Genomic DNA, 12828 nt, shown 5'->3' with positions numbered 1-12828 from the left:
GTGAAAATAAATGGAAGGTTGTCTTTTTGCACTAGTAATGTTGTGGAGTTGTATTTTGTCTCGCATCAATTATATCGTCGGTTATATCGTTATCGCAAATTTTCAAATATATATCGTGATAAATATTTTTGGCCATATCGCCCTGCTCTATTTTGCACTATGCATATTTTATATGTCATTAGGACATTTATTGTGGAAATTCTCATGTAGGAACTATTGTACTGCATGTTGGTTCCACTGGTGCACCTGAGGAAGATGCATGCCCATGCTGAGGTATGACCATGGCAAGCTGAAGCTGGAGAGACAAATTTAAGTCAGAAGAAGTTCAAATGTTCTTAAAAATATCTGTAAGGTGTTTATTTCTGCCTCAAAGCATGGGCCAGTATGTTTTGCATATTATATCGATGACTTTATGTCTCTGTTTCACCCGTCTTTCTATTTCATTGAATTTACATTGTGTTTTAGTTCAACGGTTGTGAGTTTGTGATCAAGTTGATGCTGTAACAATATCAACCCCGAGACCTTACAACTCACTTTAAAGCCAACTTCATGCCATCAATAAAAATAACTCTTTGACTTAAAGAAGAGGTGGAAGTGATAAATATGTTTTCCAATAAATCTGATGGCCTACTAATAAAAGCACTCAGTGTAATTTAGACTAAATTAAGTGAAATATATGTCTACTATCAGACTAGAAGACGGAAAACACATCATAAGATGTTTACTTGAATTCTCAGCAACTTTGGTCCTCAGCCAATAAAAAAAAAAATGAAACTTTTACTGTGACGTCATAGAAAAACTCACCAAGGTCAAATCTTATTATGTTTACACGCAAACACATATCATCATTCTCGGGTTGAGCAACGCTACGGCTTCACTACATCTGTTTGTTCTGTACAAAAAGACGTGCAGGTCACTTAAAAATATCTCACCCTGTGTTTCTCTGCCTGTGGTAGAGGTGGAACCAGATCAAGTGGAGCTGATTCTTGAACAGCCTCAAGTCAGAGCTGGATTGACCTTCTGTCACCAGGTACTGATGAGCCCGCTGTGGAGAAACATCACTGATGATGTTCATGAATCCCCAGCTGACTCTGGTAACCTTAATACAGCACAGAAAAAATGTCACAATATTCATTTATGTTGTGATTATTGTGATAATAACAGAAACAGATGCATCTATGTCATCATCTTTGAGCTTTTACACTTAACATAATTATAAAAACATGAGTATAAAAGGTGTTAAAACTCTGATGCCATCTTGGAATACTGCACTTTGTTCATGTCATTACAACATTTCTCTCTTTCTAATCATATATCTAGATGTTATGTCAACACACATTTAATCTACATTATAAGAGTGCCTTTGTGATAAATGTGTCTTTCATTCTTGAATTAACTGGTTAAATATTTAATCTAACTAAACCCTAAAGATGGAGTCAGAAGACAACAGTCACCTGAAGGGGCTGAAAATTGTAAAGATCCTACAGAACAATCAGTAAATGTGAGTAAATCTGTGATTCTGCGAGTAACACACTGGGTTCAGTTTGGAGGTTGAACTCTCACTCACCAGGATTGACAGCTGTCTGTGCCACAGTTAAACTCATGCAGTGCTAATTTAAAAACTCTCAAATATTTTGGACAATTTATATTTTTCTATCACAAAAAATACACGTCTTCATTGAAGTAAACACACAGAGCAATTAATATATATTTTTAAATATAATTTCTTTATTTTAATTATCAAATTACAAATAAAAAAAACAACCCACCTAACGAGCCCTGGTCAACCCCTCACTTGAATTTTTGATTTTCAGTTTAAGGCAATTAAATTCAATCCAAAGATTCAACCCCAACAATCAAGTGATTCCCTATGAGCAACGGTGGACAGGAAAAACTCCCTTTTAACAGGAAGAAACCTGTGACAGAACCAGGCTCAGTGTGGGGCAGTCTTCTGTCATGACTGGTTGGGAGGTGAGGGCAAAATAAAACTGAACATAAATGAGAGCACAGTATAGTTATTATGTTATAATTAGCCAATCAAGGTGGGCAGGTAATAAATAGCGCCCGTTATGGCAAGACCTAGACCTAGACCTAGACCTACGTTACTTGCGAAGTTGGTAAAAGCACTCTGTGGTGCTTTCTCACGCCTCACATTCTCAGTCTCTTTCTTTCGTACACTCAACTCCCTTTCAATGTTGTCCATCCTTGCATTAATCATTCTATTTTGCTCTATGAGAGCCTCTAAACGCTGAGCTATTCTCTCCATTGACTAACTTTGTAACTGCTGCAGGGACAAGTGTCAAAAGAAAAAAAATGTTCCCTGAATTATTTAAATGTAAAGGTATTACCTTTGTCAAAGACTCCTGCTTTGCAAAAACAAGTCGCTGTTACCGAAGACGCACCAAGGTAAACTGTGTTAAAGCACCTCTATTTATAAACTCATGTGGCAGAGATGGTGACGTCAACCGTCACGGGAGACTGTGACGTGCGGTCGACCGTCACGTCACAGTCTCCCCTTTGAGAAGATCAAAGGATCAAAGAATAGCTCCGTGTCATTCCGCGCATGCTCAGATCATGCGTATTGAAATGAACGGGATATTTATTTATTCATTTTAAATACCTTGCTATATAACAAAGGCGACTGCGCACTCAAAGGACGAGGAGAGTTCAAAATAGGGCTGTTCGATATAACGACACATATGGATGACGATATGAAAAAGTCTATCGCTTCATATTACGGCAATATTTTTTCATGGTTTTTATGGCTGTATCCCAATTCAGGGTCTGCAGCCTTAAAGTACGCAGCCTCAATGGTCCTCAAGGGCCGTGTACTCAAAGACCGCTAAGGCCGGAAGTGCGAGGCTTGTGAAATGGGACGGTCTAGCCTCCGTCGCGCTGCCCAGGTTGCCTAGCAACCATGATAGCTGGAAACGTGTGGTTGACAGAAATGAAGGAGAACATATTTTGTTCGTTTGTTTGTTTCTACATGAGCTTTGTGTGATTTAATAAGCATCTGAGGCTGAGACCACAGGACTGTAAAACATGATTGTTGCATGCTTGCATATTTCTGAAAACATCTTAGTGGTGTGGCAGCCATGGGTTGAGCCAGCCCTGCAAACCCTGTGGATGGACGATGCAGTGGACAGTGGGAGGAAGCATCCTAAAGCTCTCTTTGCAGACCAGCCTGTGTGATTCTCCACTCGCCGACCAGAAAAGACAAACGGCGGGTCTCAGTTGCAGCACCTCATCCATTCTGTATGCATGAATCTGCACGCATGTATCACCTTCATTCAAAAAAAAGGAGCCAGCTATTTTATTACTGTTGACCTTGTAACATTTATCACTTTAAACATAGCACAAGTCAAAAAGCATACCTGATAGGCAATCATAAGATAAAGCTCGTAAGCACTTACCTGTGGAAGTGCTTCAGTATTTATTGCATTTGGCAGTAACTGTGGTTCTAGCTGAAGCATTTACAGTATTTTTGAAGGAGGCGAATTCATCGTCTTATCTGACAAAAATCAACGCCTTTTCCTGTTATTTGTGACCATTTTGTAAACAAATATGCTTCTTAGAGTTGACATTATTAAAAATCCTGAATTGGTGTAAAAGTAAAAAAAAAAAAAAACACTTTCCCCTCTTTTTCTCTGGTAAAACCTTTTGGTGGGCTGCAAATACTTCCTCTGTGTAGACAGTAGTCGTGTTGTTATTCGCTAACTTAACGGGAAAGCTTAAAATGAGTTGAGGCTTAAAGCTAAAGCTGAAGTGAAGAGACACTGAAGGACTGAAGAGGTCACTACATGCTGAAACAAATCCAGTTTGAAGCAGGTGGCTTTTCTAAGCCCGACTCTGGAATTTTGTTTGCTGTTGTGATGAGAGCAGAGCAGCACGTTTGAATGACTGCGTGTTTAATTCACAGAAACGCCAACGCAGCCATGGGTGTCCTGCTGTCCAAATCCATGGATGACAATTTAAAAAAGCAACAAGAATTCATGCTAACGAATGCACGGCTGCAGGTGAGTGAAAGTGCACCCACTCGCACATCACCTCTGACCTCTGCTGTGACATCTTTCACTAGTGAAAGATGGTGAAAGTGAAAAAGCAAAAAAAAAAAAAAGCAGATTTTTAATTATTTTTTAACACATAAAATTGCCCCAAACCTTCCCACCAAAAGGTTTTACCTTCATACTTTGAAATTGTACTAGTTGCAGATGCTGAAATGATGTCGGACTAAGTTTAAATTGTGCACTTGTTTATTTGCATTATTTTTGTATCAGCTCCATGAGTACAGAAGACATCCACAGCAACTGTAGGTCTGCAAACATTTTTAATCTCTATGACTACAACCAAATCCATTTAGACCCACTACTTTCCCACTACTCTCTGGAGGAGGTAATTAACTACACTGCTCATTGTCTGAGTAGTGTGATCACTGTGCGTTACTTCCTTTGTCCCACACACTGACACAAACCCCTGTCCTAATGACGACACGCATACCATCTTTCTTTTAGTGTTTAAGTATTACTACACACCAAAGTCAAAAACCAGCCCAAAGTGATTTCACAGCAGGTACCACTGTGATTCTACTTAAAGAGGAAACTTGCACAGGTAGAAAAAAAGTTTGTTACCCTGGTGAAGATCATGCTATGGCTTCTGGACTGGGGTGAGCATACACTCAGCTTTAACCTCACTCTTCCTCAATTTTTAGTCACAAAAAGAAATTCTTCTGTGGAAATACGCCACTGGGCTCAGATGTTCATATTGCTGTCTTAAGCAGGAGGAACTTTCTTTGGAAAGATGGAGTCAAAGAGGGTCAAAGCTTTCTGAAATCTTTCCAAATTACTGTAACTGTAAGATGCTTTTTTAAATGCCTATTTTCAATCCCCTGGCAATATTTCAATAGAATTGAAATCTTAGCATTGGTTAGGCACCTCAGGTCCTTGAGTCCTTTCTTTGTGGATTTACTAGTGCATTTAGGAACATTACTCCATATCCAATTTTGGACAAATCATTTTTAAAAGCATGAGAGCATACAGAGTGCCCAAAAGTCAAAGTTTGCAAACATGCAAAAAAAAAAAAAACCTTAATCCACAAAAAAACCCTAACATGAAATATTTTGTATTCATCAGGAATACCTGCTGCACATATTTTCCGCATGTATTTGCTCTGCTTTTCTTTCTCACATGTTACATCTGTTTCTTTTCCTTCTTCCAATGTGTAGATCATGATGATTTGTGTGCATCTGTTTTCAAGTTAGTGTCCCGCTTTGTGTTCATACTTGCACCCTTCACAAATGTCACCCTCAGACTGCGTTGGTTCATTTCTGCTTTTTCCAGTCCTGTCCCAGAGTCACAGTCTGCTGCTTGTCTGAGCTTGCCAAAACCAAATCTTTTCCTTTTGATATTCCCACCAGCAGATATGTTTGTCTAGTTTTGAATTGCACATCTACACTAATAGGGCTAATTTATCACTTATGGGTTCGTAGCTATCCCATACAAACAGCCTGTAGAAACAGAAAATGGTAAAGAATGTTATACAAAGACCCTGAAGTCTTTAATGTAGATGACACATTATCATTATTATTGTTGTTATAAGTGTTCATTATTATAAACACTCATGAGTCATTTGGCATCAGCACAAAAATGAGAGGGAGATGGGCAGAATATTGAAGGAGCAGAGGCAGTGAAAGTGGATGAGTTTAAATAGCATCCAACCATCCAAAGTAACAGTGGGTGGAGACGAGTGTCAGCGGTAATTTGTGATGGATAGTTGCAGACTGAAAGGAAAGGTTTTTAAGATGCTATGATGTGTGGTTTGGAAAACTGGAGGTGACAGAGTTGAAGATGTTAAGATTTTTTTGTTTGGAGTGACCATGAAGGACATGATTAGGAATGAGTACATCAGAGGGCCATTTCAGGTTGAGCGCTTTGGAGACAAACTAACTAATAATGTGAAACTGGTGGCTGAGCAAAGATGTGCAGTGATCTTTACTTATGTTACGTATTTGTGTATATGGGCATATTGAACTGCTTCATTTTTATAAGATGGAGACCCTGCAGCATCTATGTACTTAGATGCTGGAGTGAGTTTCAGGATAGTTTATTCAAATTTAACATCCTCTATCTTCCATTTACTTCCTTTTTTGTGACCCAGATGAAGCCGTCATGAAAGCTGACCTTTCAGCGAACGTGTCACCCCATTTCCCGTTCCTGCAGCTCATACACATGGTGTGGAGGAGCGGGAAATGCTTTCTTTTCATAATTGCATTCTTCACTCATTCACAACATGGGCCGTTAAAGGGGGACACCCTTAAGTGTGCTCAGACTACTCACTAGTTTGTTTCAGCGGATGCTGGCTTTAAAAGAACAAACACTGTCAATTACAGAAGTCATTCCTGTAATTTCCATTGAACCTAAAGAGTGTACAGCCAAGAGTCGATGTCAGGAGTACGAAACACCCAGATTGTGGAGATGAAAAGTTTGTCACTTCCTCCTTCCCTAGAGCGTAGTGTTTGTAGTTGGCATGTTTACAGCAGTGGATTCCAGGGTTTAGTTTCATGACTTAAAAAAAATTCCAAAGAAACTTCTCAAGCATACATAGAAGTTCAGTCTGTGCTCCCAACTAATCACATCTCTGTTCACGTAATGTACACTTCCTACAAGTTTTTAGGGGCTTTTTTTTAAAAAGTACTAAGCCTTTGGTGCTTATGGAGATCTCTTTAAACTGTCTGTACTCTCATAAAACAATTAACTGATGAATCAGATGATTATTACAGCTCTGATCAACAGTAATTGACTGAAATTGATTATAACTGAAAATGAAATCTTACCAAGCAGGGAAAATTTTATTTCATCATTTCTTCTTAATTTATTTTTGTGTGTCTGTGTGCGCGCGTGCATGTGCCCAGATGGAGCGCCAGATTCTGATGCAGAACCAGATGAGAGAGCGGCAGATGGCGATGCAGATCGCCTGGTCCAGAGAGTTTCTGAAATACTTTGGCAGTTTCTTTGCGGTGGCCACAGTGGGACTAACTGCAGGGTGAGATTCTAACACCTCACAAAGATCTGACACAAACACACACAGACTCATCTCTGTGTTGTGCTTTTATCTTTGCAGTTAAATATTGTCTTCTGTTTATCATCATTTTTCTTTAGAGCTATTAAAAGAAAGAACCCAGGCATGCTGGCTCCCATCATACCTCTCAGTTTCATATTTGCCTACCAGATGGACAGCGCCTATGGAACGCTTATTAATCGTATGAGAGGTAAAGCTACACACTTACAGGCATCATCATCTTAAGGAAACCTGTTTAACATTAAAAAGAGGGTGCACAGACGGGTAAATAAATCCTTATCAAGCATTATATAGTGATTCTTTGCTTTGGTTTTCGAGGATTATTTTACTTTGAACAGCAGAACACAGACTCACTATATCCAGAAAACACAGGCTCTAATATACAGTTAGGTCCATATATATATTTAAATACGTGAATAGTGTCTGTTTACCAAAACAATTTCCACTTTCCGCTATGATGGGCATCTATATAATGTGTAGACGCCCAGCTTTCATATGAGAAAATCCACATTCAAATCGGATGAAGGTTTTGGAGTTCCGGCCCCTTAACGTGTGCCCCCCGCTTTTTAAAGGGACAAAAAGTAATTGGACATTTGACTGAAAGGCTATTTCATGGGCAGGTGTGGGCACTTCCTTTGTTATGTCATTATCAATTAAGCAGATAGAAGCCCTGGAGTTGATTTGAGGTGTGGCGCTTGCATTAGCACGATTCAAATGAATACATTTTATTTTATTTGTCCAGTTACTTTTGATGTCCTGAAATGATGGGATTGCATTTTAGTTCTCACATTTTTGTGCAATCTTTTTGTTCAACCCACTGAATTAAGGCTGACAGTCGGCAGTTCAACTGGATCTGAGTTAATTATATTTAAAGTTGTTATATTTAAAATTAATTGTGGTAATGAACAGAACCAAAATGCTAAAAAAGAAAAAGTCTCTGTCCAAATGGACCTTACTGTTTACCAAATAATGCATCTAAATGTTTAACAAATATTGTGTTTAGTTATTCATTAATGACATTTTTAAAAAAGATTGCAGTCACTAATTATACCCATTAAATGTGTTTTTCATGATGTCTTTAGGGGAAGCTGAGAATATCATGGAGACTGAAAATGACCGTCTACAGTTACCTCAAGGGACTCCAACCTTTGAGAGCATAGAGAAGGCCCGCCGTGCTAAAAGCAGCCTCAGCGCCTTCTTGGAGAAATAATGTAATTAGTTATTGTCTAACAGCGTGGTTCCAGAGAGGAGCTGCAGCCACTGTACATTTCGTTTTCAACAAACCACAAAGACGGGGAAGTGGCTCACAAAGAAACCTCAGGTTTAGCTGTCCAAAACATACCCACTCCCTAAACGATACACAACTATACTTTATGTAGCATTAAGGTAAAAGCGGCCTCAGCTCCTTCTTGGAGAAATAATGTAATAATTTATAGAACAAACGTCCTCTATCATGGAAAATTTTAAGGCTCTGCTATTTCTCTCTGTCAGGTTGACCTTTATTGAACGAAAGGCTCCTTATTCTGTCTCATTTCAGTCTTTCAGATACACCAATTGGGCATTACATTATGACTACCTAACTAACACTGTGTTGGTCGCCCTTTTGCTGCCAAAGCGGCCCTGACCCATCACATGATATCTGGCACCAAGATGCCAGGTGTGGCCTCCGTGTTGAATAGTCTGAATCAGTGTTACTCACTTTGCTAGTGGTCATAATGTTATGCCTGATTGGTGTATGCCACATGTTGATCCATGAGTTAAGTTTTATTACAGTGTTATAAGAGCATTGTGTGACCACAGCAGATAACTTGTCTCTAAATATTGCACAATTGCAGTTATATCATCAGTGTTTTCTTTAGGTTGTTATTTTCTAGGGTTTGCTTTGATTATGTATGATGGACTTGAAGGGAAATTGATAGTAATATTAATCAGTTTATGTTATCTCTCTGGGGGGTTTTGTTGTATTTAGATGAACAAGAATACCAGCTGCTATAAGCCTGGTTCATGAATGTAATGATGATGATTGAACAAAGTGGTAAGACAATGATTGTTGACTTTGGTCAAAGCTGCAATTAGACCAGTGCAGAGCAGAAATTCTCTTAAACACTCTTCATAACAGCTCATTTTATCTGGCTCTTATGTGTAATACGTCGCCTTTAAAAAGCTCCTGAAACACTGATGACTGTTGCAGGTCACTTGCCTCTCTGTTTAGATGATAGACTGTATGCAAAAGATGGACGTAGCATCCAAACCCTCCACTTTTTCTCCTTTACATTCAGCTCCTGCTGTCCTGGAACAGCAAAGGCTTGCCCTTTCTTTCTCATTTCAGTGGCTACAATCCATCCTTTGTATTCAGTCTGTGGTTCTTTTCTATCCAGGTCATAGACGTGTTACTTTCTAAGAAGCTTTGTTTTGATGAAATGCCCTCTGCCAGGCTGGTAACTTTTGCAGTTGCCGATAACCAACAGCTGAAGTGATCAAAATGTAATGGTGCATTATTGGTAAAGATTCTCAGACATTTGTATTGACAGATAAAATGTATTATTTTCAACACTAAAATTTTAATTGTAGGTGTGAGGGAGCTTCAATACAAAGCTGTTGGACCTCCAACTTTTTTAAGCCATCACAGTAGATTCCAAGGTGCTGATATCTATACTTTGTGTTTGACATCTGGAAAAAATTTTAAATTAATAAAAAAAGAAAATTGAAAAGATTTCAGTGTCTGAATTGATCTTTGTGACAAGGACACCCCCTGAATGCAAAGCTGTAGAGCAGGGATGTCAGTGTTTCTGTTAATGTAATGAGATCTTTTAATCTCAAAGAGCAGCAACTTAAGCAGTATGTGGGGTTTGTTTGTTTTTTAACGTGATAATGAAATGCTGCATATTAAATGACATTTCTCAGGATGACTCTTTGGGCTTAAATTGTTAGAAGTTAATGTGTAAAGTTATGTCCTCTTTCATATTTTCCACAGCCATTCAGTGGACTGGAGTGGAGCATATTTCACAGTTTGAGTGTGAGAGGATTCCCCAACAGAGAAACAGTGAAACTAGCAGAGCCAGAGCTCAGCAAAGGCCAGAAATATTAAAGATCCTACTTTGTGCATCCTCAAAACACGCTGGCACTCCATCTTCTTGTGAGCCCTTGAGGGTCGGCCTCTGTTTCCTCCCAAAGTTGTGGGGGCCTGCTGCATCCTCCACATAATATCTGTGTGGCAACACTTGATGTCTACCAAGAAGAAGGAGAGGAGGCGGCACAAGCAGGACAAGCCGAAACAGTTGAAGGCACAGGTGCAGACGGGGAGCTTTCAGGAACCTGTGTCTGAGCCAGGCTTGCTGCACAAGTGTCTCCTGAACAGCTACCTGCATGATGTAGTGCTGCAACTGAGACCCGCCGTTTGTCTTTTCTGGTCGGCGAGTGGAGAATCACACAGGCTGGTCTGCAAAGAGAGCTTTAGGATGCTTCCTCCCACTGTCCACTGCATCGTCCATCCACAGGGTTTGCAGGGCTGGCTCAACCCATGGCTGCCACACCACTAAGATGTTTTCAGAAATATGCAAGCATGCAACAATCATGTTTTACAGTCCTGTGGTCTCAGCCTCAGATACTTATTAAATCACACAAAGCTCATGTAGAAACAAACGAACAAAATATGTTCTCCTTAATTTCTGTCAACCACACGTTTCCAGCTATCATGGTTGCTAGGCAACCTGGGCAGCGCGACGGAGGCTAGACCGTCCCATTTCACAAGCCTCGCACTTCCGGCCTTAGCGGTCTTTGAGTACACGGCCCTTGAGGACCATTGAGGCTGCGTACTTTAAGGCTGCAGACCCTGAATTGGGATACAGCCATAAAAACCATGAAAAAAATATTGCCGTAATATGAAGCGATAGACTTTTTCATATCGTCATCCATATGTGTCGTTATATCGAACAGCCCTATTTTGAACTCTCCTCGTCCTTTGAGTGCGCGCTTTGTTATATAGCAAGGTATTTAAAATGAATAAATAAATATCCCGTTCATTTCAATACGCATGATCTGAGCATGCGCGAAATGACACGGAGCTATTCTTTGATCTTCTCAAAGGGGAGACTGTGACGTGACGGTCGACCGCACGTCACAGTCTCCCGTGACGGTTGACGTCACCATCTCTGCCACATGAGTCCTTAAATAGAGGTGCTTTAACACAGTTTACCTTTAGGACGGCCGCACCTAGAAAATAGTTTTCATTAATCTTGCGCTTGTAGTTAGCAAATATAAATAAATCACGTCTTTCAATCGTACAATACTGCAAGAATTAAGGAAAGCAATAGAGAACTCGTCATCTGTAAACATGTCAAACTCCGTTTGGGGAGCGATTTGCACTGTGGGCACTTATGCTCACAAAATTATGAGAAAAACGTTGGGATTTGATGACCAACGTTCACCCACTGCTGACCAAATTGTATGCGAGGCACCTGAAGTTCGCTGTGGTAACCAAATTTTACACGCGGAACATGAGGTACCATTGCCAGATCAGCATATACCTGAACCCCGCTTCAGCAGCTGCAGAGGACAGCATAATCAGAATAGCGGTTTAAACCAAGTGTGTGAAATTCTTCACCCTGAACATATACAGCAGCAGCCTTCTGTGATTCAAAGACATCAGCTATGGGAAAATTCAAATCGAGATGCAGCAGACCCTGCTGAATCCAGGATCTCAGACCTAAGACCTAGTCAAAGAGTCTCAGAACACCATGATGAAATTCTTGGTAGCAATAATAGTTTTGTCAATTAAGCTTTCTTTCCCCACCTGCAGCATGCACCTATTTTCCACTTTTCTGGATTTGACAGCACTAATTAGAGCATCTGAGTGCTCACCCATCATTTGGTTCAGTCCAAGCCATAGCTAATTGTTTGCTGGTGGTTTGAGTTGGTTGTCAGTCCACGCAGGAGTCTGATTGCTCCGTAAGGTGAGAAACATCATTTCATTTTATTTTAAAATTTCATCAAAATACTAAATTCATTAGTTCACTTTGGCAGCCCCCAGTTTTATCCAAACCACAGAAGCCACAGGTGTGCTTAGTCATTGCATTAAGCCTGTACATAATTCAGGCAGTTTTAGAATATTGGACCTCCTTTTTAATCATAAATTTAAAAACAAATCCTTCAAAATCTGTCTCATCATAATAAATATACATTCAAGTGAACATTAAATTCTCTTACTTTAGGCTTAATTACGCAGAACGTTTGATCAGGAGGACATCAGGTGTTTTAGGAAAGTGATTTGGAGGTATTCATGCCATTTAGGGTCCAGTAGGTGGCAGCATTGACCAAAAATTCTCGTCGCAGTCTCACAATTTTTAATCTCCTTTTCACACATTTTTCACACATATCCTGTTAGTCAGACAGCATCTCTGTATGCATGAAGCTGCACGCATGTATCACCTTCATTTAAAAAAAAAAAAGGAGCCAGCTATTTTATTACTGTTGACCTTGTAACATTTATCATTTCAAACATAGCACAAGTCTAAAAGCATACCTGATCGGCAATCATAAGATTAACTAAATGATACGTCACCTACTGTGTGGACTGCAGGTGCGTTGTTCTGTGACGTCACTGAAAATGTTTCCAGCTTTAAAGTCTGAGGCTTTCTCTGTGTGGTGTCTGCACTCCCACGGGTCAGACATGCCAGTTAGGAGAAAACAGGAGAGCATAGGGATGAATGGGGCAAGAAGCTTAATTATTGCTACCAAGAAGCAGAAGACAAAACT

The 12828-nt window shown here is 39.8% G+C and overlaps 1 protein-coding gene across 1 annotated transcript; it reads left to right on the top strand.

Moving 5' to 3' along the window:
* Window positions 1–1754: 1754 nt before the first annotated feature.
* Window positions 1755–12554, top strand: LOC146705728 (plasminogen receptor (KT)-like). The gene is made up of 5 exons (XM_085463521.1): window positions 1755–3255; window positions 3920–4016; window positions 6908–7038; window positions 7155–7264; window positions 8157–12554. Exons 1-5 carry the CDS (start codon window positions 3134–3136, stop codon window positions 8282–8284), a joined length of 588 nt encoding a protein of 195 aa, XP_085319647.1. The 5' UTR covers window positions 1755–3133; the 3' UTR covers window positions 8285–12554.
* The last annotated feature ends 274 nt before the right edge of the window (window positions 12555–12828 follow it).

The sequence above is a fragment of the Copadichromis virginalis genome, linkage group LG7 (genome assembly GCF_057382275.1).
Source record: "Copadichromis virginalis isolate Kocher_CV1m ecotype Utaka linkage group LG7, C_Virginalis_male_GT1.1, whole genome shotgun sequence".
Classification (NCBI taxonomy): Eukaryota; Metazoa; Chordata; class Actinopteri; order Cichliformes; family Cichlidae; genus Copadichromis; species Copadichromis virginalis.
Note: the sequence above shows the minus strand (reverse complement) of the source record. Positions and strands in the feature narration are given on the sequence as shown.

Bases quoted from the DNA above. Each gene is read 5' to 3' on its own strand.
- LOC146705728 (XM_085463521.1), top strand. From the start codon at position 3,134: ATGCAGTGGACAGTGGGAGGAAGCATCCTAAAGCTCTCTTTGCAGACC. The intron at 3,256-3,919 runs GTATGCATGAAT...TTTAATTCACAG, and splicing joins TGCAGCACCTCATCCATTCT to AAACGCCAACGCAGCCATGG. The intron at 7,039-7,154 runs GTGAGATTCTAA...ATTTTTCTTTAG, and splicing joins ACAGTGGGACTAACTGCAGG to AGCTATTAAAAGAAAGAACC.